Source organism: Carcharodon carcharias, chromosome 28 (genome assembly GCF_017639515.1).
Source record: "Carcharodon carcharias isolate sCarCar2 chromosome 28, sCarCar2.pri, whole genome shotgun sequence".
Taxonomy (NCBI): domain Eukaryota; kingdom Metazoa; phylum Chordata; class Chondrichthyes; order Lamniformes; family Lamnidae; genus Carcharodon; species Carcharodon carcharias.
Genome location: NC_054494.1, coordinates 39,526,757 through 39,552,333, shown reverse-complemented (window position 1 = coordinate 39,552,333; position 25,577 = coordinate 39,526,757). Strand labels below are relative to the sequence as shown.

At 39.4% G+C, this 25,577-nt stretch overlaps 1 protein-coding gene across 3 annotated transcripts in view; it reads left to right on the top strand.

The window, feature by feature from the left end:
* polr3a (polymerase (RNA) III (DNA directed) polypeptide A) overlaps positions 1–25,577 on the top strand; it is a 65,949-nt gene that overhangs the window by 5,699 nt on the left and 34,673 nt on the right. For all 3 annotated transcript variants that reach the window (XM_041176471.1, XM_041176470.1, XM_041176472.1), the window contains exons 4-16: positions 4,269–4,440; positions 5,672–5,826; positions 6,657–6,896; positions 11,019–11,181; positions 12,613–12,749; positions 12,826–12,929; positions 13,672–13,813; positions 14,310–14,450; positions 17,332–17,401; positions 18,423–18,550; positions 19,824–19,962; positions 22,192–22,356; positions 23,377–23,549. In XM_041176471.1, the coding sequence (XP_041032405.1) occupies positions 4,269–4,440; positions 5,672–5,826; positions 6,657–6,896; positions 11,019–11,181; positions 12,613–12,749; positions 12,826–12,929; positions 13,672–13,813; positions 14,310–14,450; positions 17,332–17,401; positions 18,423–18,550; positions 19,824–19,962; positions 22,192–22,356; positions 23,377–23,549 (1,929 nt within the window). The remainder of the gene's footprint in view (positions 1–4,268; positions 4,441–5,671; positions 5,827–6,656; positions 6,897–11,018; positions 11,182–12,612; positions 12,750–12,825; positions 12,930–13,671; positions 13,814–14,309; positions 14,451–17,331; positions 17,402–18,422; positions 18,551–19,823; positions 19,963–22,191; positions 22,357–23,376; positions 23,550–25,577) is intronic.

Below are 25,577 nucleotides of genomic sequence, written 5' to 3'. Positions count from 1 at the left end.
GTGCTGACTACTGCAGTACTTGCTGGTCAGCAGTCTATGGGATTCAAATTGGTTCCTTAAGTGTTCTTTATTCAGAGTAGGGACAGTATACAGATTAATAACTACTCTCTATTACATTCATGGTTATAGTAGATGGGTGAATGTCTGTGCATAAGCATGCTATGTTCCTAGCATTGTGGATGATTGCCTTAAATGTGGCAATTTCACTGTTAGGTTTTTAACCCCCAGAAGATTATGTTCAACAGGTCTTGAAAAACACACCCATGATTTTTTTCTCTATTGCTAGCATATAACCTCTTAAATGGCCTAGCATTGTACTTCATAAATGATTTATATCTTTAAAAATTTAATGAAATTTAATGAAATGGCTTCAATTGTACAAATCTGGTACTGCAATACAATTAACTTTTTGGACTTCACTCTTGAGATTTTGTGTGGGGTCCAGATGTTCAAACGGTTAGCTTTTGGTCCCCTCATCAGTGCAACGTCTAATCTCTGGATGTTAGATCTTGCAACCCAGGCAAAAATTTAACATGTAGCCACAAAGATCCAATTCTAGCAGCTTCCTGGCCATACTCTGTAACTCACTGTTTTGAGGAGCCTATTAATTTTCATATCTGAAAATTCATGGTGGTAATGATCAGCTACAACACATTAGAAATCATTTGTGGAAAAACAAAATAGCAGGGTTAGGAAAAGTGTGGCTGATCTATGTCAGATTTTAGCGAATAGTGAATTTTAATAGTGAATACAAATACAATTTAATAATAGGAGCAGTTTTCATTTATGTAGACCCTCTCAAGTAGAAAAACAGCCCTGAAACTTCAAAAAAGGAATTTGTCCTGAATCGCTAATGGAAGATCAGGAAAGATAACTGAAAGCTCAGTGGAAGAGATGGATTTTAATGTGGCCTTTTAAGATGGGCAGTGAGGTGGAGAGACAGTGTTTGTGAGAGAGAATAGGGTTTAGACAACGAAAAGACTCCAAAGTGGAGAGTATAGGGCGATGCACAGGGAAATGAAGCAATGCTGGAAAATGTATCAGAGACAGGGTAGAATGAGGCCATGAAGAGAGCAAAACTTTAAATTTGATCCATTGGGGCATGGCGATACTGGGCAAACAGGGTTTACTGTGGGGCAGATGTGTTTGGTAGCCTTTCCACAACCTAACCTTGGAGGATGGCATTTGGGAAGCAAAAATAGGCATTGGCAAAGCTGATAATGATGATAAACAGGGCATAACCTTTAAAAATCTCATATCCATAGGGGGAGCTTTTGTACAAACTACCTTAGTAAATTGACTAGATTTTACACATCTTACCAACCTTTGAAGGGGACTGAATAGCATCATGTCAGAATGTTCTTTGGACAATACTATTTGACTCAAATCCTGACTACACAAAAGTCACTTGTTTAGACGTGAAGGGCAAACTGCCCTGTGTTCTGAAACTAGTTTCTACTAGTTTCCACTTTTCTGCATTTTTTTTTTCATTTGTCAGGGTTTAAAATCTGGCTCAAAGGAAGGAGCTTGGAAAATGGAAATGTCATAATGCAGCAGGAAGCTGTCTGAACTTTGGGTTGAACTTTGTGAATTGGGCCACCTGTGATACAGTGACATAAACCAGCATGGAAGTGTTTGATGTCACTGTGTAGAAAAAAGTGCGCAGAGATTATCAAAGTATTTACTATTATTCACTTTGATGGATGTACCTGCGTTTGAGCAAAGACAAAACTATATGCCTTATTTACAGGTGTCCTTATTTTCAAAATGGTCATTTTATGTAATGTAAAAATGTTTCCAGCAATCTTGAAGAATCAACTGAAATATAGGTCCACATCTTCCAGCCTCCGGATTGTCAGAGACCGGGCATATCCTGGAAGATCCACTACGGGACCCCATGGATGTCCCAGTACACTGACTCCGTGGGATTTACTGGGGAAGTTTGAACTTTTGATGGGCAATTTCCCTGTTCCCCAGGACTCACAAAAAATTCTCCAACTCTGATTTAATTGGAGACTTCGGACAGTCTTCGTTTACTTACCTGGATAGTTACCCAGGAAATGTTTGTTAGATTAAAACCTAGTTGTAACATCTGGGTAACTATACAATTAATCCAATCGCTTTCACTGACCCCTCTGCCCTTGAATCCCCCACTCTATCCTAAACTGACCGTAACGCCTGACCCCCCCCCCACCCCGACCCAACCTCCGGATTGCCCTGACTGGACCTGATCCACCACCTGATTTTCCCTGCCCGACCTGACAGCCCGTCCGGGCCCAACTACCTCTCAGCCCACCCCACTCATCCACCTGTCGCCATACCCACCTCCCCACCCGCATCCCTACCTCCTTACCTCAGCCACCCACCTTCTCTCCGTAGCTTTTTAAAGAAGCTTTGGGACATTTAAACTCTTTGCTTACCAGCTAGTGCCCTAAATAAGGGACGTGGCTTGCCTTCCTCCGACGGTCCAGCGCTACAATTTCCGTACCATTTCAGATACACTCCGCATTTTTGGAGAAACCAGGACAGGAGGTTCAACAATTCAGCTCCAGCATTGCGCAGAAAGGTGAGAACGGAGTGTCAGTCATTGGTGATTACCATTCCTCAGAAGATTCAGGCCTATGATTAGCACATAATCAGCTGCAGCATTACTAAGAGCCCCTCACCAGTGTTCAGCTCAATTCAGTTAGTTTAACAGTCTAAGTTCCTGTTTGGTTTCAAGCTGCTCTTGTTTGGAGCAGAGACTATAGGACTGGGTCTTTTAGTTCTACTTAACCAGCATTAGCGCAGTCATAGGGCAAAAAAGCAGAAACGAGATGGCAGGCTGTGCCATTGAAGCTTGTGAAGGCAAGATTTTGAACAGATTGAGAGCATTTGAAAAGAAAAGCACAACAGACCACATTCGCAGTGAAGCTGCAGTTTTCTGGTTGAGCAGTGAGTGTGCAGGAAGACAATGTTAGGTGGGTTTTATGAGCTGCTCAATTCACTAGAGCAGCAGGGAGACCTCGACAGCCATCCATCTTAACCCCCTAAACCAAAACTCCTCAAAGGAGCAGATCCACTATCAGAAATTGAAGGAAGGAAGACAATGGCAGGGAGAGAGGAGCTGTGAGCAGCCACAAGATGAGTGTCTGGACACAGTATGGATTCAAGAAAAGATGTCCCCTCTCACTGTTTGCAGGGAGGCCGGTGTGAGCAACAATGTGTTTTGTGAAAGATATAGGTTTTGATGAATGGAAAGCTATTTACCCAGTACCAGGAAACAGTTTTATCCCTGACATAGCATGAATTCAATTCCAAAGGCGGAGTGGTTTCCCAGTGGCTGGATGAAGAAGACCCCCTTCAATAATAACTGTTTCTTTCCCCAAACCACTGCACCCTCACACTGACCTGTGTGCTTTTCTTTTTAAGTTCTAAAAGCTGTTGCTGCATTGAAGACTTTTCGTTAGTTTGTAATTTGGAGTGTTCATGCTAAACAGAGTGCTCCCTGTATATTTCACTATGCAAGTTTTTTCGGTCCCAATGAATGTCTTTTTGAGTTAGTTTATACAGATTTGACTGAGCTGGACTTTAAGAAACGTGGGCGGACACACAATTTGGCACTGCTGGCCTGCATGCCATTTCTCTGCCATGATCCTGACTATAGGCCATTTTGAAAGATCAGAAGAATCAGGCTCAGGGTCAGATCAGCAGCCCATTATGAGGACAATTCTATAGATTTCCAGTCAGCAGTGCTGGCAACCCACATCGTACTGGACCACGATGGATCAAGCAATGGGCAACCCAATTTCTCCCCCTCCCGACCCATAACGGTAGCCAGGCCATCACTGGCCATCCCTGAGAAGGGTTACCCGTCCAGGATCACAGCCAGGCAGCTGAGACTTTTTTTAAAAATAAGTTAACCTTGCAGGCAGTGAAATACAACTGGAGGCATGTCCCGATCTGCAGTCCTCACTTCAACCAGTGGGGTTGCTGACCTGAGTGCTGCAGGACCACCTATTGGCCCTCCAATGTCAGGAGCCTGCCCATGTCCCTGATTGGACAGTGAGCTTGCTCCTTGGTCTTTAATTGGCTGGAGCATTGAAAATTGCATTTGGCATGTCTAAAGCACATCATGCTGGATCAGGACCTGGAACTTGTCCCCATGTCCACTTCCCAACGCTGGATTAAAAATCCAGCCCACTGTGTCTTGCATACAGACTGCATGCAGCTGTCCAGAAGGCTGATGATTTGAACTGATCATGCTTTGCTATGTTTTCTTTTCCCAGATGATCTGTAAAACATGTTCTCACATCATGCTGTCTCAAGAAGAAAAGAAGCTGTTTCTAGATACATTGAAACGACCTGGTTTAACTTATCTTCAGAAGCGAGGCCTAAAAAAGAAAGTCTCTGAAAAATGTAGGAAAAAGACCTTCTGTCAATGTTGTGGATCCTTCAATGGTAGGAGCCCATTGTAAAACTACTGGTATCCAATTAATTATGGAAAAAATATTAAAGTTTCAGTTACTATATCAACCATTTTTCTGCCTTTTTATGGATCAGAGTGATTACATGTTAATGTTTTTTTAAAATGACTGTTGTAAGCTATGGAATATAGCTGGGTGGTGCAGTGAGATGCACTCCATGTTCCATTATTTACTTGTGAATTGTGCTGGAATTCAACACAGACAGATTGAATGTTAAAAAGAAAATTGATATTAGTTCAAATTGTACTCCAGTTTGTAACAGAAGATTCCATAACACAAACCTTTCCATAATTCTGAATTGGCTAGATAGCTGATACGAGAGATTGAGGAATACTTCTGAATTATGAATGTAGTATGTTATCAAAATGTAGTAATGACTGCCTGTAAACAATTGAACATCTTGACAGCGGGCATTTGGGCAGGGTACAGAAGAATCTTGATTAGACTGGTAATCTTTTAAAAAGAAAGCTTTACTTGTACTTGTCAGTAGCATCTGATAAGAAACCTCATATCCAATCAGAAAATCTTGCATTGATAACACACTTTTGAAGGTTCTTCAAGTTAAGAAGGAAGTCAACCAAATGAACTGTTCTTATTTTTCAACAGGATCCCTGCCTGAAAATAAATATTCTGTAACTGAAATGTTCTGCATATGAAAAATAAATCAGTTTTAAAATCGCTGACTTTATGAAGTGTCAGCTTGGTAGTAGTTTTGTCTCTAAGCCAGACAGTCATAGGTTCAAGTTCCACGCTGAGGCTTGAGCAGGTAATTTAGGTTAATACTCCAGTGCTGAAGGAAGGCAACATTACCAAAGGCACTGTCCTTTGGATGAGACATTAAAGTGAGGCCCCCTTTACCTGTTCTTATAGTTCATTCAGGACTTTATTGAATACAGACAAGGAAATTTAAAGAATAGGTTGTCCCTTCAACATCCCTGCCTCACCCGAGACCACCAGAAAAGGGTTTAACTGTTCATTCACCACGTTGTTCTTTATTGGGGATTTGCCGTTTGACAACGCCATATTGTGAGTGTACAATGTAATTTATTCAAGTTGAAGTGTTTTGGGGCACTTCTGAAATGTAATAAAGCATTATATAAATCCCAAGTACTTAAAAATTTGTTATGCCCTTATCTCAAAATGGTCAGCTATTTGTATTTCAATGTTCTAACAAGTTAAAAATATTGGCACTTTGTTTTAAATAGGTCCTGTGAAAAAATGTGGCTTATTGAAAATTATTCACGAAAAGTACAAGACAAATAAGAAAGTGATGGATCCTGTGGTATCAGATTTTCTACAGTCTTTTGATATAGCCATAGAACATAACAAAGAGGTGGAGGCATTGCTTGGAAGAGCTCAAGTTAGTATTGTGGTATTCAAATTCTTGAATACAAATTCTGCTTCTTATTACCAAAATCAACTTTCTTGGATCATTTTATTAGTTCAGTGGATTGGTACGGTTGTTTCATTAGGTAATGTGAGAATTATGTTTGTGAAGCTGCCCAGCAATCAATATAACAATTCATTAAGGAGAATATCAACTCTGCAATAAAATTAACTTTAACATTCTAATTTTAGTAAATCTATTTATTAGTGTTTATAAATTTTGGGCGGCATGGTGGCACAGTGGTTAGTGCTGCTGCCTCACAGCTCCAGGGACCCGGGTTCAATTCTGACCTCGGATGTCTGTGTGGAGATCACACGTTCGGCTTGTGTTTGCTTGGGTTTCTGTCAGGTGCTCCAGTTTCCTTCCACTGACCAAAGACGTGCTGGTTAGTTGGATTAGCTACAGTATATTTCCCCTTAGTGTGCGTGAGTGTTTTCCCTGTGATGGACTTGCATCCTCTCCTGGGCTGAGTGTACCCCGCCTAGCGCTCATTGCCTGTCGGGATAGGTTCCGACTACGCACGACCCTGAGTTGGATAAAGCAATTCTGGAAATGTATGAGTAAGAAATTTTGTTTGGTATTCACGAAGCTGATGTTTTATCTTGAGTATTGACAGGTATGTACATTGTGCAAAGCACAAACATCTTTGATATATACTTTAATCTGTACTTCATTACAGTACATCATTTTCTTAAAAGTTAAAGTTTGTTTGCAGATTTCTAAATGTAGCATTGATTATACATCACCGAAATCTGAAAGAAATGTATTTTAAAAGTACAACTTGCTATCTCTTCACCTTTCAGGAGAATTTAAACCCTCTTGTGGTGTTAAACATATTTAAAAGAATTCCCTCAGAAGATATCCCATTGCTTCTTATGAACCTGGAAGCAGGGAAGCCTGCAGACTTAGTCCTTACTCGATTATTGGTTCCTCCACTTTGTATCAGGCCTTCAGTGGTCAGTGACCTGAAATCGGGGACTAATGAAGATGATCTAACCATGAAGCTGACAGAAATTATCTTCCTAAATGATGTGATTAAAAAGGTCAGGCCATGTTTCTAGTATTAACATTTTGTACAGCATTATGATGTAATATTTGCTGATGAGCATGTACTGTTTAATACGTGGAACTGAAGTGGACTGATCATTGCTACAATATAATAACAATTACATTTTGCATCCTTAACAGGGTTCTAAAATAAGTAGTACAGATCCCAAATATTTTTTTCTTAAAAAGACAGTTTCTGTAAATGTAAAGCATTAGCTAAGATCAGCCTAAACAGATGTAAGCTTGTCGCTGTCCCTAGAGTATATTTGTTCCATACCTACCTTTTGGTTTTATATGTAGGAATGGTCTGTAACCTGTAGTCAAAAATGTGTAACGTTTAATATAGATATTAACAATTGACTCTTTCCTCAGTGCTCTTGGTAAGTTAAAGATAAATTAACAAAGGTTTCCACTCTTACCCAACAGCCATTATACCCTGTGTATTTCCAGTTCTTACAAAGTAGCTTCTTTCATGTCAGTGGTAGGAATTAAGACAAATAGATTAAATGTTGGACTGTGTAGTCAAATTAAATAACCTTGCAATTTGAATTGTTTGAATATTAGAATTTATTTGACTTAAGAGAATTGTCTCCCCATATGCATTATAAGATGGTACATTATTCAAATAACTGATTTTCTTAAGTCCCTATGCAAATTTAGACATCCTTCAGAATTGAGGTATTCTACTTAAGCTACAAATTTTATATGAATGCAAATTCTTATTGATCTAAAATTTACATTTTTATACATAAAAAGCACAAGAAACTGATAATTCCAAAGAAATTTCACTAGCATCAAGAGGGTGAAGTATGCTTTGCCAAAGTATGTCTGTATTTAAGAACACTAAAAGGACAGATATTTCCCCAACTGTGGAATAATATATTGGGCTGTGCTATATTGTTCCAGTCCTTGTAAGAGGCACATCTTCTGACTTGTGCGTAACGCCACAGGAAATGTGCTTGTGTTACATTGATTTTTGGGCATAATTTTGTCTCTGCTTGAGGAATCTTGGAAATGGAAGATTTTTACAAATAGTATCGGTATTGAGCATGCCCAAATGCAAAATGAAGCTATCTTTTACTCAGTTGGTTCTTGACCTAAGTTCGATTAGTTGTCTTTCTCCCCATCACCCCACCCAACTGCAGCAATCTCTATTTCTTCGAAGAAGCCCTCCTACCGGGTTTTATCTATTTCATATTGCAGTTTGTGCTTAATCCTGGCTGGCTTTATTCTACAGATTGTGTGTTACGAGCAGCCAGAGACCAGACTTCCAGACTGTTAGAATGGGCTGTATTTGAACTCGGACCATTGCAGTGAAAATCCCTTTAGCATTAAGTCTGATTCAGAGCAATATTCCCTGGAGAAGACTGAAGGAAATAGTTTTGATGTTCCAAAGTTTACTTAGGGAGGAATTTTTGGGTCAATGAGCGGGGGTGGGACCCGCTCACTGACTCTGCTGCCCGCCTGCTGAATTGTCAAAGGCCTATTAAGGGCTGTTAAAAACCAATTGAATTAATAAAATGAGCTGCCCGCCCAACCGTAAGGTTGGGGGGCAGGCGAAGAGCCCAAGTGGCCTTCGCATTTTTCATGGAACCTCATCCACGGGCGGGATGAGGTTTCATGAAGTGTTTAAAAATTCAGTAAAAAAATTTTTAAAACTTCATTCGCATGTCCCAGTTCATGAGGGGACATGTTTTAAAAGTTTTTAATTTCTTTATTTCGATGTTTAAAATTTAAACTAATCTCCCTGAGGCACCTCTGTGCCTCAGGGAGATTTCTGCACTCTTTTGCGCACATGCCCATGTAAAATAGTGGCACGGACCCAATCAGGGGCACCGATCAGGTTCGTGCCTGCCCCCGCACAACCCCCCCCTGCCCCCCACAGCGGGGGTGGGGGAGGAGAATTCTGCCCTTAGAGTCATCACAACATAAGAGGAGCTCTATTTGGTATCAGGTTAATGAAAATGAAAGTACGAGTGTGATTGTGGCTTTATTTCCTTCTCTCAAACATTGCCTATGTCTGTATGCATGTCATATGGAAATTTTAATGTTTGTGTATAGTACAGAAGTTACACACTTGATAACAAAATAGTGTTGGGACATTAGTCGTGGATGATTATAGCAGGTTCAAGGCCTCTTGATATATTTTGTTATTAGTATAATGATGCCTGTAGAGACCGTTAACTTTCTAAAAAAAAGTTTTAAAACAAATACAAACTTCCAGGTAATAGCTGAACGGATGACGCAACAAATTCATGTTTGAAGATGTTTGCTTCAAAAGACTAAAAGCACGATTGATTAAAGGCTATTTTTGTAAGCAGCTTATACTTTAAACTACAGAACGGAATAGACCAGCCCCCTTCTTATTTTTAGCACAACCGAGAAACCACTATCATATATAGGTTTCACTGCCCTTTAAGTAGACTTTAATTTCTCCCAGAATCAGTCCAAAATGATCCTTAGCTCTTTTGGGTTTACTTTTGTTCTTTTCCTTTCTCAGCTTGGTAACTCTAACCCCAGAACTGCCCTTCACGGCGAGAGTATTGCTGGAGATCCTCCCTCTCGTGCAAGCCAGATGAATCTCCCAACTTTGTTTTAACTCCTAGCAAATTTGGTCTTTTCTTAACGAGCACAAGCTTCCGCTTGTGTTCTGGTGCAGTGAATCATAGAGACTTCCGGCCTCTAGCTACTTTCTCCCGACTAACCCAACTGTCTGCAATATTCAGTAATATTTTAGGAAAGCCTGTAACCTGACCTTTGAAATAGCTTCCTCGGTTTGCTTTTCCATGGCAGTGTGAATTACATGGATCTTGTATCCAGGTAGAAATGCTGCTTATATCCCTGGACCCCAATTCTCTTTGATCTTGGAAGTAAATGGACAGTTTAAAGCACAACTGTTTACAGGCCAACATTTTCAACACCTTTCTGGGACTTTGGAGACTCCCAGTTCACTGTTAGCACACAGGCTGCTGCCACTGTCTGCAAGTGTAAACACCTTACATCTTCTTCGCAGTAAGACATTCTGGGACCCCTTTAATCTATAACAATAAAACCACCCAGGCTTGCTGTCAGGCAGACTTCAGAGCAGTCACATGACCTCTTTCATTTTGCCTTACATTTAAAGACACAGTCCCAAAACATGGTGATCTTTTAAACCTCATAATTATAATAACTAAGCACCATAATGTACAAATGCAAACATTTCAGACTTGTTCTCAACAAAATCCACACACCATCTTGTGGCCACTGTGATTTTATTTTCTGCATTTTTAATATTCAATAATTTCACTAGCTTGAAATAATAGACCAGTCTATGTGAAACATATGTTAGGAAACTGTTTTCTTAACTTTCTTGTGCAAATTTTGCACTTCACAAAAAAAAACTTTCTTATATAGTCTTTCTGCTTTTCTTTTCACTGTGCTTCCTCCCTACGAGGAAATTATTACTCCCTCGCCAAACAGATATACTATAGATGCCCCCAAAGCCCAATCTGTGGCATGGTGTCACACTCCATTTCCAAATTTTCCACTTCCTTTCGGCACCTATACTTGAGTCCTGCCCAGCCCAAATACTTTGTCTCATTTAAGTGTGTTCCCAACGTCATCTGCACCTGATCCAAGTACTCTCCTCTCACCCAATATACAATGGATTTCATCTTGCTCTATACCATAAGCTTTAAAAAGATAAGAGATATATCACTAAAGAAATGTGTGAGTATCTTGAATATTTGCGTGATAGAAGACAGAAGTTACAGAGAAGAGAAAATTTAAAAGAATTAAAGTATGAGGAGAAAAGATGTTCTAGGTAAACAGATATAACTGGCATTTATAGTGTAACTGATGTGAAAAAGATATCTTGGACTGCTTCACAGAGGCACAGGCAGATTTAATGAATTGAACACTGGGACTCTGTACAATGGAATTGGATTGAAAATGGTTAGATCAAACATACTTTAATTTTGTCTTTGTGAAGGTTATAAAATGAGGGAAATGGAATTGTACTTAAAAATAATGGAATTCTTGCTGTATAGTCCATTTGTAAACTTCAGTTCAAAACCCATCAGCAGCTCTCCACTCCAGAGCACAGAATTAGATCATGAACTCTCTTGCTTCCTCAGCATCGAATGTCTGGAGCAAAGACACAGATGATCATGGAAGACTGGGACTTCCTACAATTACAATGTGCACTTTACATCAATAGTGAGCTTTCTGGCATTCCTCTCAATATGGCACCCAAGAAATGGACCAGGGGTTTTGTGCAGAGGCTGAAAGGAAAACAGGGTAGGTTACTTGGCAATGTAGTGAACTTATTTCTGTTAAATAGTTGAAGGATCTATCTCCAAACAGAATGAAACAAAATTCATAATTACTTGACATTTTTTGGTCTTTAGTTAATTCAGTGGTATCCTCGTTGATGACGAGGGAAAAAGGAAGAGGGTTGTACAGAACGTTGCTAGACGTTCGATTTCTCAGAGCAGCAAAGGCTGCATATTTTTAAATTTACTTTGATCCATATAATATTAAGGATGATTATATAACACAGATCATGTAACTGTCAATAGTTTTTTTTGCTTTTTTTTTATATAATCTTTTATTCAATTGAAAATGTCTTTTATCCATTAATAGTGTAATTTTTCCCTTAAACTTTGATTATTGGAGGAGAATAATGCTAAGCATCTTAATGGCTGATGCCTTTTCCCATCAAGGAAGCAGCAGCTAACATTTCAAATTAATCTGTTTTTTCCCTAACTAGACCCACTTATCAAAATGGAAGCATTTAGTTTACAGTTTATGATTTGATCTAGCTTTGTGAAATCTCCATGCTACTTCACAAATTTTTTAAAATTATGTCCGACATCTGAAAAGATAGAAATGCATAAGGATGGCACAGCAGAATTCATCACACAACCCTTTGCTTGCCATGGCATTGTTGAAACAGAGAGCATAAGCTTCCTACATGAGAGGAAAAAATATCAGGCTAAATCACCCAAACCGTTTTTGTTGGACATCTAATGACATTGTCAGAGACTTGGGAAGCAAGTCAACCACTTGTCCTCAGCCAGGCAAGTTGTATGTCATGAAATAAATAGAGGAAAGCTCAGTTAATTATGCAAAATAAATGTGTGAACATGCTTTTCTAGACTCAATAAGGTAAACACATTAGAGTGTCTCCATAATTGATGCAGTTACAGCATTCCGATACAACATTCCAAAGCCCAGTGAGGTTAGAAAAATCTTCAGAAATTGGATCGTGAATTCAGGTGCCATAAAAATACATGATCTCCTGTGTATTTCTTTGAATAACTGTGCAGTTAAGAAGCAGGAAAGTTTTAGTTTGCTACATAGAAGTGAGTTTTTTTTAAAAATAGATTGGCTGTATTTGGGTTGGTTTCACTTCCCTCAGGAATTTTTGATTCCTTTGGCTAATTTTTCTTGTGCTTTGTTTTCCTACATTAATATCTCTAGATCTTCATTAAATTCCATTCTATCTTGATTTCTGTCGTTACCCTCTTCACCCAAAAAACAAACCATACAAGTTCAGAGGTTGAGACAAAACAATATACTGAAGCAAATTATTTATTGCAGTCTGTCAGACTGAAAAAGCTTTTTAGGTTATAAGCCCCTCAGAATGCTAACAATACACCACAGCCATCATACAGGAGGAATTTTTTATTACTAAACAGTAACTCTTTACTCAAAATAAAACTTTAGGTCGATTTCGAGGAAACTTGTCAGGAAAAAGAGTGGATTTTTCCAGCAGAACTGTAATCTCTCCTGATCCTAATCTGCGTATCGACGAAGTAGCGGTTCCAGTGCATGTGGCAAAAATCCTGACGTATCCCGAAAGGGTGAGTTCCTTTAAGAATTTTTTTTATATTAGAAAGTATCTGTTGAAGCATATTCACCGAGATATTTTTACAACAGGTCACAAAAGCCAACCTGGAATTCATGAGGAAACTTGTACGCAATGGACCTGAAGTACACCCTGGAGCTAACTTCATTCAGCAGCGGCACACAAATCTGAAGAGGTGATCATTTCCTTTTGAGTTTTAGTTTATAGCTGAAGGATCTCGATTTACATTTTTCCTATCCTAATTTTAAATGTTGTTCTTGAGATTAGCTTGTTTTCTTTCAGAAATGATACAGAATGGAGACTTGAAACTTGATGAAGTTGGTGCTTTTTTTTGCAATTCCCTCAGCTGGCTTTTTTTTGAGAAGTTTGCAATTTTAGCAGTACATTGGAGTAGCAAAGTGTTGGGTTGGGTTTGACTTCCAGGATAGATGATTCAAGCTTTGAGCTGGTGTATCATAGAAATTTAACCAGTGCGGATTGACCACGTAACTGTAGCTCACTAATGCAAGCCGACCACTTTCTGTGAACTAACCATCACAAGCAATTATTTATAGATGTATGCATAACGTTTTTTTTTTAGAAAAAGTTGCCATTTTTGGCACTTTCACTGTTCTGACCATGGAGTGATTGTGAGGTTAAGTGATGTGGTCTGGCATATCTTCCCAGCTTTCTTTTGAAGCGAGAGCTTATAGAGTGAAATTTTCTGTAAACTGCTCTTTTGTGTGATCGTATTGGTTATGGCATATTACTGTACTTTCGAGTGCACCTTACTGTTTACTAATATTTTAGCAGCTACCCAATATTTGTACCAAAAATTTTGGTTCGTGGAAGCACAAATTACTATTCTAGGGGCAACATGATTTTCATTTTTGTATATGTTTATGTACATGCACTGCCTAACTTTTGTCTCCTTAAAGGTTTCTAAGATATGGAAATAGGGAAAAGATGGCACAGGAACTGAAATATGGTGACATTGTGGAACGACATCTAATTGATGGTGATATAGTGCTGTTCAATAGACAACCGTCCCTGCACAAACTCAGCATCATGGCCCATATAGTAAGTGTTTTGTAATACATGAAATGATGTAAAAAGTGCACTATTCATACCTTTGGTTGAATAAACAAATTGTTTAATACTGGTCTTTTCAGTTGCATCATATATTTGAAGTACATAAAAATAATTTGAAAAGATTTTGTACATCCGCTTCTGTGGTACATTACTGCAAAATATATTTCAACTAATGTGTTCTTTAACACCTTGCTAACGTTTTGTACTCTTGATGGTTTTTGGCATGTATGCAAGGTGTGAGAAAGTTAAAAAAGCGAGCCATATATTTAGCTGAAATGCAGTCTGCAACTTGCAGAAACAGAATTTGTACAATTTGTTCACCCTTACACTTCCTCCCTCCACACCCAACCCCCCCAACCCTGTCCAATTTATATGACAGTCTGAAACCAGGATCACTAATAACTTTTGTAAGATGTAACGTGTACCAAAATAAAAGGAAATTGCAACACTTTCTCCCCTTTTTTTGCATTGATAAAAATTTCAGGCCAAGGTGAAACCACACAGAACATTCCGGTTCAATGAGTGTGTCTGTACACCGTATAATGCAGATTTTGATGGTGATGAAATGAATCTTCATCTTCCTCAAACTGAGGAAGCCAAGGCTGAAGCACTTGTTCTGATGGGGGTAAGTGGAGTTTAATAACAATATATTCTTTAACACAGCAATGCTTTGGAGTTGAACTGAAATATCACCTACATTTGATTTTCTGTAGCTAATTTAATATAGCAAATGAATTGCCAGCTGTCTTCTTCACTGCCTCAAAGTTTTATAATACATCAGAGTTAATAAGCCTATTATCAAACTCAAGGGCAGGGCATCTGAATCAGATGACCTACACCATACAATCTTAAGGAAATAATGAGGAGGTTTGGGTTAATACATATAAGATGTTCATTAATTCAGGAGTTATTTCAGAGGATTGTGAGTAGTGAATGGATCCTTATCTTTCATGAATGAGTAAACCATGAACCAAGATATTATAAGTCATTCAGCCTAATTTTCATAACAGGAGAAGGTGCTCCAGAACAATTAACAGGATGCTATCAACAGGAATTTAACACGTATTTTAAGTAGTTGAATCTATGAATATGAACATTGACAAGGAAACTTAAAGAAGGAACTTGTGTATCATGTTACAATGTTTTTGAGAAATCCCAACATGCTTACAACATAATTACATTTGACACAGAAACAAAAAATGCTGAAAAAACTCAGCAGGTCAGACAGCACCTGTGGAGAGAAAGACAGAGTTAACGTTTCAAGTCCATATGACTTCTTCAGAGCTAAAGAGAAGTAAAAATGTGGTGAAATTTATACTGTTTAAGGGGGGTGGAACAGGTGACGCTGGATAGAAGGCCGGCGATAGTTAGAGGCAAAGGAGAGATTGCCAAAGATGTCATAAACAAAAGGTCAAAGGGGTGTTAATGGTGGTGGTACTGACTAAAGGAGGTGTTGATGGTGACATTAAGGGTAGAAAGCAGAATATGATAATAGCCGGACTAGGGTAAGCACTCTGGAAAGAACAACATGAGCAAGTGACAGATGGCCCTGGTGGGGGTTGGGGCACGGGGGAGGGGACAGTGATGGGAAAACAATCGAAAATAGGCTGAAAGGTGGGGATAAAACAATGAGTGAAAAAGAAAATAAATTTTTAAAAATAATAAAAATAGGTAAAAAAAAATGTAAAAATAAAACTGAATATTGAAATAAGGAGATAAAAAAGGGGTGAGGATGGAGGAGAGAGTTCATGGTCTGAAGTTGTTGAACTCAATATTCAGTCCGGAAGGCTGTAAAGTGCTAATCGGAAGATGAGGCGCTGTTCCTCCAGTTTGCGTTGAGCTTCACTGGAACAATGCAGCAGGCTAAGGACAGACATGTGGGCATGAGAGCAGGGTGGGGTGTTGAAATGGCAAGCGACAGGGAGGTCTGGATCATGCTTGCACACAGACCAAAGGTGTTCCGCAAAGCGGTCACCCAGTCTGCATTTGGTCTCTCCATTGTAGAGGAAACTACATTGGGAGCAGCGAATGCAGCAGACTAAATTGAGGGAAGACTTGAAAGGAGTGTTTGGGCCCTTGGACGGTGAGGAGGGGAGAGGTAAAGGGGCAGGTGTCGCACCTTCTGCAATTAAATGGGAAGGTGTCTTGGGAGGGGGTTGAGGTGTTGAGGGTGATGGAGGAGTGGACCAGAGTGTCCTGAAGGGAACAGTCCCTACGGAATGCCGACGTGTGGGTGGGGGTAGGGTAAAGAGAAGATGTGTTTAGTGGTGGCACTTTACAGCCTTCCGGACTTAACATTGAGTTCAACAACTTGAGACCATGAACTCTCTCCTCCATCTTCACCCCTTTTTTCACTATTCAGTTTTATTTTTTAATTTTTATTTTTTTTCCCCACTTATTTTTATTTTTTAAAATTTATTTTCTTTTTTATTCATTGTTTTATCCCCACCTTTTAGCCTATTTTCGTTCCTTTTTTTCCCACCACCGTCCCCTCCCCCACTAGGGCCATCTGTCACTTGCTCATGCTGACCTTCTATCCAGCTTCACCTGCTCCACCCCCCTTAAACAGTATAAATTTCACCACAATTTTACTTCTCTTTAGCTCTGAAGAAGAGTCATATGGACTTGAAATGTTAACTGTCTTTCTCTCCACAGATGCTGTCTGCCCTGCTGTGTTTTTCCAGCATTTTTTGTTTTTGTTTCAGATTTCCAGCATCTACAGTATTTTGCCTTTATAATTACTTTTGAAGTGTGATTACTGTTGTTTGGTAGGCAAACGTGGCCAAGCTGTGTTCAGCATGGACCTACAAAGGGTAAATTAGGTGAATGAGTTGTTACTTGGTAGTCCTGGGAAAGATGTTGGTTAAAACACCAGTAGCACCCTGTTTGTTGAACTCCAATTGGTAAGTACCAAATTTCAACCAACATACTTGGGTGAAGCTAGAGTACAACAGAGGAATGAAGACAAACTCAGGTAAATCAAATGTCCTTAACCTTGTTAAAGCAGCTTCCTCAGTGTCACAAAAGCAAAATACTGTGGATGCTGGAAACCTGAAACAAAAACAAAAATAGCTGGAAAAACTCAGCAGGTCTGACAGCATCTGTGGAGAGGAAGACAGTTAACGTTTCCAGTCCGAATGACTCTTCATCAGAACTGAAGAAGCGATGAACGGTTCTGATGAAGAGTCGTACAGACTCAACATTATCTGTCTTCCTCTCCACAGATGCTGTCAGACCTGCTGAGTTTTTCCAGCTATTTTTATTTTTGTTTCCTCAGTATCATGGTCATCTTAGTCAGAAGATTGATACTCAGATTCTTTTTTTTGGTTTACAACTTGCATTCTGCTATAGATTGTTTATCCAAGCTGCCTTGTTTACCTGAATGGATCTAATTTACAAATTAGTTTCAATAACAATGTTCTATTCTCTGGAGCATTGAATACATACAAAAGTGGTCACAACTGAATTAGTTTATTACCACACAATTCTTTTTCTTTTGCCTTTAGACAAAAGCCAATTTGGTAACTCCTAGAAATGGGGAACCACTAATTGCTGCAATCCAGGATTTTTTAACAGGTAAGCTAGATTTGAGCATCTTCATGACAACCTTTTGGGATTTTAATGAATTGATATATTAAAGAGTAGTGAAAATAAAAAGGTCTATGACCTTGTGAATCAACTGGAATTTACATTCTGTGTGAACTTACCTGGGATTATATTAGGCCAAAAGTACGTATAACCAATTATGTACTAGGATTTGAGTACATCTTACAACTTAATTAAAAACAAAAAACGCTCAATCATCAGCCGGTTGGGCAGCATATGTGGAGGAGAAAATCGATTTGACATTTCAGGTCTTATATCAGAACAGTCCTTGCAGGAATTTTTTTTGGAATTATTATTGCTAACACTGCTAACATTTTTATTGGTAGTTAATTTAACATTCATTCATAGTAACATTGAAATGTTTGATTTTTGACAATTAAATCCTCGTCAAACAATTGCTGTTTTGGATTGTTTTTTAAAAATTACCTGTTCACATTATTTTCCTAATCGACTAGGTAACTAAGTATGAGTGCAGTTGTTCTATTGGTTAACAACATCCTAAGTTGGTGCAGGCTTGGAGGGCTGAAGGGCCTGTTCCTGTGCTGTACTTTTCTTTGTTCTTTGTTTCTTTCTCAATATCAATAGCATGATCTATGTTTGTTTCAACTAAGTTCACAGTCTAAGAGTTGCTTTTAAAAGTCTCCAAACTTTGGCATAGTGTTTGCCTTGTGTCCAGTGAGCAAATGTACAAACTGATCCAATCTGTAGAATTTAGGATTTTATTTGGATTTAACATAGAAGTGGCCTAAAACAATTTCAAGCTTTCCTTTGAAGGTCTGCTTTCTTGTTCCTAATCTTTAACCAGTGCTACCCTCAAACTGGCAACTACTAGGCACGTTTGATATCAGCTAAGGTTTAGGACTTCCATGCTTATATGCAGTGTCATGTGGTAAAACGTGTGCCATTTTTGCATATATATCTCATGTCTTTGTATATGACTGCTAAGAAAATATTCTGTTGTTTAGACGATATTTCATTTTTGTTTGTACAGGTGCCTATCTGCTTACCAGGAAAGACACTTTCTTTGACAGAGCAAAGACATGTCAGATCGTTGCCTCCATTCTTTCAGGCAAAGATGAGCGAATCAAAATTAGTCTTCCACCTCCTGCAATCCGGAAGGTGATCCTTCCAACCATTTTGAAAAATCAAAAGCTTTAAAATTTTATGTTGGAATTAAGTAAGCTGATTGCTTGGGCAGGACTTTTTATCCTTATTTCACAGATTTTAAAGTGGACAGTTTTATGCAGTATATGTTTAATGTACTATATGCTAATGTTCCACAAATGGGGGTGTTATGCAAGATGTGAAACTAACTTGATTCATAAATCTTAACTTCAGTCTGTTTTTACTAAACAGTTAATATATTCTCCTACAGTTTAATCTTTTTAGTTGGTAATCAGGATGTCACTAAATTGGAAATTAAGGGGTGAGGCAGGATTTTAGCTGTCACTGGGTTGCCACCCCAAACCTGTCGCAGTATGTGGCCATGACAGTTGTAGGCATTGGGTCTGATTAACATGCCGCTGTTCCACTTTCAACCTGAAACAGGTGGGAAACGGTTACCAGCCCCCAAAAAAATCAGGCAGCCCTTCACTGCTCACTGGTGCTCGGCCAAGTGTGGAGAGAAGGGTTTTGTGGATAGGTAAGGTTGGGATCTAGTACAAGGAAGCCTACGTTTTTTTGTGTGGGGCCTGGAAGAAAGGAAAAACAGTTTTTTTAAAAAGTAACTGGAGGCTTCCTGATCCTCTCCAAACTGACCTTCACATGATAGGAGAGCCATGATGCTTCTGAGTCCAAATAAAGTAATAATAGCTTTTGGAGACTTGATGGTGTCCTGATACCTTGATTAGCATATGAGAGTTGGGACTCAGGTACCCAGTTTCCATCAGGTGGAATCTGCCCTCACCTTTACTAGAAAAGATATTGACTTTTTTTTGCATGGTCATACCTTATCTCAACTCTGAAGTCAGCCTGTAAACATGTGGTGCTTGAGTTGATAACTAAAAATCAGTGAATTGTGTTAAAATTGCCTTATGAAGCATTAGTCAACTTGAATGTCTTCATTGTTGATAACTGCCCATTCGGAATTGAACACAAGTTTACAGTTAACATATCAATGGTTCTTAAAGTTTTTGATAAAATAGATGTGAGATAAACTAGATGCCTAATTTTTGGGAGTTGTATACAGCTTTGTGAAATGCATATTGCTTGTTAGTTATTTAATTCCATTCATGTGCATAATTAATAGTTAAATGCAAAGAATAGCCACAATTATTAGGAGAGAAGCTGTAATTGTATGAATTTACCAAGAAATATACTCCAGATTTATGACTGAGTGTTAAGCATGGTCTATGCTTCAGTGCAAGATAATGTCATAATGTCTCCCTTACAGCCGGTGACGCTATGGACAGGGAAGCAAATTTTTAGCCTCATTCTGAAACCAAACAAGGACTGTCCTATTAATGCAAACCTGCGTACCAAGGGCAAGCAGTACTGTGGAAAAGACGAAGACCTCTGTTACAATGACTCCTGTAAGTCATATAAAATTTGCACCTGAAAACAAAAACCTTCAAATCATTAGATCAGAATGTTAAGTTCCAGAAAGCTAGCTGGTAAAGGATAGAACAGGAACTGGTCTAAAAGGCTAACCGTAATCCTGAGGCTGAAGCCCCTAGTTCTATCCATCCATGGGGAAGAGCTTCTCTTTTATATATTGTTTTTTTTCAAGTGAGTATAATGTTGTAACTGTTTCCCACGTGTTTCAGGTTGAAAGTGGAACAGCGGCATGTTAATCAGACCCAATGCCTACAACTGTCATGGCCACATACTCCGACACGTGCACTGTACAAACCATATACATTTCAATGCAATTGCCTCATTATTCTAAACTCCAGAGACTGTAGACCCATTCTACTCAAAAGTCTCTTCATAGGGTAGCACATTTACCCCAGAAATCAATCGATGAGCTTTCATTGCTAACCACTAATGCACCCCCTCTAAAGCTGGAGAGACAATGCAAGGTGAACTATGTAAAGGGTTTTGAGCAAGTGAATGAGGGGAGGGTGGGAAGAAGAACAAAAGGGAAGGTCTGTGGTAGAATAGAGGGCAGGAGTGATTAAATGACAAAAGGCTTCATGGTGCAAGCTCACAGGGAATGGTATAGGGACAAATAAAGAAACGAAAGATGTGCCTAGCCACACCTCCCAAACATATCTTTTGTTTCTTCACATGTCCAAGTGACACTCCCTTTGCATTCTCTGTTCTTGCAAATTACTGCCCCTTTGCCAGCCTCTCTTTCTGATAAAACCCTTCAGCCCAAACCTGTGCCCATCTTTCCACAATTTCATGTTTCAGTCTCTTCATTCTGATTTCAGCCCCACCACAACGCTGAAATAGCACTAATCAAAATCACAAATGCTATCCTCTGTGATTGTGACCATGGTGCAATATCCCTCCTTGTCCTTCTAGACCTTATGCAACCTTTGATATGCGCAACCTCTCCATTCTGCTTTATTGCCCAGCTTTGTGAATGCCTTTGCATTCTTTTATTTATCCATTGTGGTTAGAGCATCTCCAGCATAAGGCAAGGTATCAGGTTTCGGTTGTGGGCTGATGACGTTCAGCACTCCTCTCTCCACACTCCTTTGGCCCTGTAATACAACTTGCTCGTCTGGCATTCAGTCCTGGATGAGCCACCATCTTCGGCCACTGCTCCAAACTTCATGTACTGTTGCCCTTATCTAATCTGCACCAATTCCACTCACTGGTATTCAAATCCTTCCATGGCTTTGCCCCCTCTCTATGTCTAGCCTGCTCCAGAGTTACAGTCCTCCAGCTTTAGTGTCCCTACCTTTTAGGGCATAAACTCTGGAATTTCCTCCCTAAACCTCTACCGATCTCACCTCCTTTAAATGTGCCTCTTTGATCAAAATTTTCAACACTCCTCCCAGTATCTCTTTTGTTTTGACTTGATTTGTCTAAAACACCTTGGGCCATTTCTCTTCATTGAAGATGCTCGTTGTAATAAATGATTTACACCAACCAGCAACATTGTACTCACTTGAAAAAAAACAACTGCGTTTTCCTAGAAAACATTCATTTTGAAGCCTATTTTCAGATCCTGATGAAACGTTTTAACTGACAACAATGATAGATTTATTCCTAGTTTGTCTGTTTGGAATTTTTGTCATGTTTGTGGCTGGAAGGAAACACATAAAACTATTAATCAGTCAATTTAAAAAATCTTAGAATCGAGTAAGTCCTATGGGAAAATTCAAATAAAATTCCATGACTTTGATCACTGAACACTTGTGTACATGTTAATAAAATTGTTAGATATTTCTTTGGTGGTTGACATGGAATCAAGCCTGATGATCCTCTCACTTGGCAATAATCCAGATGAGCTCAAAAGTCATATACATGTTTATTATTTATAATATAGATATATAGAAGATATAAAAATATTATAGACATGGTAGACAATGAGTGCTCAAATGATAGAAGCGTATATGTATTGAAGTGTATTTTGTAGCCCAAGAAAATCAGTTGAAACTTTAGTGATATGCTAGTGGAAATGCAGGTCATTATTTCCACTCTGATTGCCGACATTTGTCTAGAAACTACTTCACCACAAATCAGAACAAAATAAGCACTATTACAATGTTTCTCTCATCCTTTTCACACAGATCTATCTCTTCCTATATCCAATTGCATGTTGTATATTTACTTCCTTGCATAGTTACTTTTTTGTCACCTTGCAGTCGTTGTAATCCAGAACAGTGAGCTGATGTCTGGGAGTTTGGATAAAGGAACTCTAGGGTCAGGTTCCAAGAACAACATCTTCTACATCCTGCTGAGAGACTGGGGGCAGGTGGCGGCTGCAGATGCTATGTCACGTCTTGCTCGACTGGCTCCTGTCTATCTATGTAAGTAATAACTTGGCTATAAAATGCTATTGCCTTATATCATGTTGCTTAAGGCTACAATGCTGGGAGAAGTGAAGGAATGCAACAAAGCAGAAACACATTGGAAGGAGACAGAGGAAGAAAGGTTGAACAACTGGGTACAATTCCCAAGTGGAGGTTAATGGAGGGAGAACAGGAACTAACCAAGGGGCTGCAAATAGTTAAAATGTTTTACAAAAATTTGTTTTATGGTGCCATATTGTTAGCTTGGCCACCGTTGGGATTGGAATTGTCCCTGACACCCTGGACCAATCAGTGAATTTTGACCCTTTCTATGATCAGGCAAGTAAGAGGGAAAGGATAGCTGATTTTGCTGTGGGCCTGCCTTCCTGAAAATTTAAATGGAGCAGAATGACGGGGATTCTGCCAGTGTCAGTTTATATGTCGGCGAGTGGGCCCTGCCCCCTGCTCGCCAACGGCAAAATTCTGCCCTAGGTGTTATACCTTTAGAGGCACATGAATGCAGTAATCTTGGGGGCAGCATTACTATCTTCATTTTAATTATCTGGTATATAGAACTGAATGACTAGCAGCAATCAGTTTTAAATTGCAGGAAGCTGGTTTTCAGAGTGAAGACCAGTAACTGTTACCAACATTATAAACTTTAGAGCAGTCTTTTCCCCAATTCCCTGTTGTAAACTCTTTTGCATTTCAAAACAGCAGCAGGAAATAGAGCACATCCGATATTCAGGGATGATTAAAAAGTGGAAACTTCTTCCAGTGGTTCAGATGACATTGCAATCTCCATGACTAAATTGAGATTACTTTGCACTTAAGATAAGATTACTGTTTTGTAATTACTCCCTTGAAATATTTTGCTTAAAATGCCTGCTGTTGAGGGTTTTTCTTTTTTATTCTGTGTATTGGATATCTGTGCAGTAGGGACATGGAAGCTGAGCTGTCCAGTAGGGATATGGCAGGCACATTGTTTAACTTATAAGATTTAATCTTCCATGTTTGTGTTTATTTTCCAAAATCTAGCCAATCGAGGATTTTCTATTGGTATTGGTGATGTAACACCAGGTAAGGGGCTATTAAAAGCCAAACAGGAACTACTTGATGCTGGCTATAAGAAGTGTGATGAATTCATTGAAGCACTCAACACGGGCAAACTTCAACAACAACCTGGATGTACAGCAGAAGAAACATTAGAAGTAAGGGCTGGTTTATCCTTTTGGTGTGGGGAGAAAGAAGTGTGCATTTCAAATTTCATGTTAGTCAATTTCGTAAATAATTTGTTCATCTTTTCTTGAAATAACAAATATATTTGGTTCTAGCAAGATGTACAGAATGTTCCTTTCAGTTAAATTACAAAATAAATGAGTTTGCATTATAGAACAGAGTGGCTGTAATGTGTAATGAAGAAATTACAAGTTTGAACCAACAGCCATGGACAAAAGAGCTGAACTCCTGAGGTGAAGTGAGAGTGACTGCCCTTGACTTCAAGGCCACATGTGACCGAGTGTGTCACCAAGGAGCCCTAGCAAAAGAGGAGTCAACAGGAATCGGGGAAAGCTCCCTGCTGGTTGGAGTCATACCTAGCACAAAGGAAGATGATTGTGGTTGTTGAAGGTCATTCATCTCAGCTCCAGGCCATCACTGAAGGAGTTCCTCATGGTAGTGTCCTCAGCCCAACCACCTTCAGCTGCTTCATCGATTACCTTCCTTCCATCATATGGTCAGAAGTAGGGATGTTCACTGACAATTGCACAATGTTCAGCACCATTCACGACTCTTCACATACTGAAGGAGTCCATGTCCAAAAGCAGCAAGACCTGGACAATATCCGGGCTTGGGCTGACAAGTGGCAAGTAATATTCGTGCCACACAAGTGCCAAGCAATTACCATTTCCAACAAGAGAGAATCTAACCATCGCCCCTTGACGTTCATTGGCATTGCCATCAATGAATCCCACATTATCAACATCCTGGAGGTTACCATTGACCAGAAATTGAACAGGACTAGCCATATAAATACTGTGGCTACAAAAGCAGGTCAGAGGCTAGGAATCCTGCCGCAAGTAACTCACTTCCTGAATCCCCAAAGCCTGTTCACCAGCTACAAAGGCACAAATCAGGAGTGTGATGGAATACTCCCCCCTTGCCTGGATGAGTGCAGCTCCCACAACACTCAAGAAGCTTGATACCATCCAGATCAAAGCAGCCCGCTTGATTGACAGCGCATTCGCAAACATTCACTCCCTCCATCACCAATGCCCGGTAGCAGCAATGTGTACCATCTACAAGATGCGCTGCTGGGATTCACCAAGGCTCCCTAGACAGCACCTTCCGAACCCCCAACCACTACCATCTAGAAAGATCAGGGCAGCAAATAAATGGGAACACCACCTGGAAGTGCCCCTCCCAAGTCACTCACCATCCTTGGAAACATATTGCCTTTCCTTCACTGTCGCTGGGTCAAAAACCTGGAACTCCCTCCCTAATAGCACTGTGGGTACACCACATGGATTACAGAGGTTCAAGAAGGCAGCTCACCACCACCACCTCAAGGTCAACCAGGGGTGGGTAATAAATGCTGGCCCAGTCAGCGAAGCCCGCATCCCATGAATGAATAAAAAACAAATGTTAGCCAGAAATTTGTCTCCCCAACAACACTTAAAATCAATCAATTACTACTACTACTATTAACAAGGATTTTTACTTTAAAATTCAATAGTGAAAATTCAATATGATACCAAAACCTACACTGATGTAATTAAACTGATGTGATTAAATTTTCTGAAAAATTTGAGTGAAACTGGTTTGCCATCAACTTTCTTGGATACTGGTAATATGGATAGTCATGAGTAAAGTTTAAAAAGAAATGCTAATTCTGTAATAGTGTGAAGAGTAGTAAGGATCCTTAAGTTGGTTGGGCACCATTAAAGGTGAAATCACACTTAAAGCATTGTTCATTTCTCATTCTTCAATGGGGTCATCTGGTTTTGGTGACTAAATATCGTTTGATGCTAAAGCAGGCCATTCAGTGATCAAAATTTGTTTCCGGTGGTCCAGCAGACCATTTTAACTATTTATACCCATCTATCTAGTCTGTATGATGCTTCGCAAAAAATTGAAGCTACAAACTTGCATATGATTTGCAAGAGCTGTAGTTAACACTATCAGTATTTTTCAGAGTTAATAATTTGATTATCTCAAAAACTTATGCTCCTTCCCAAAAA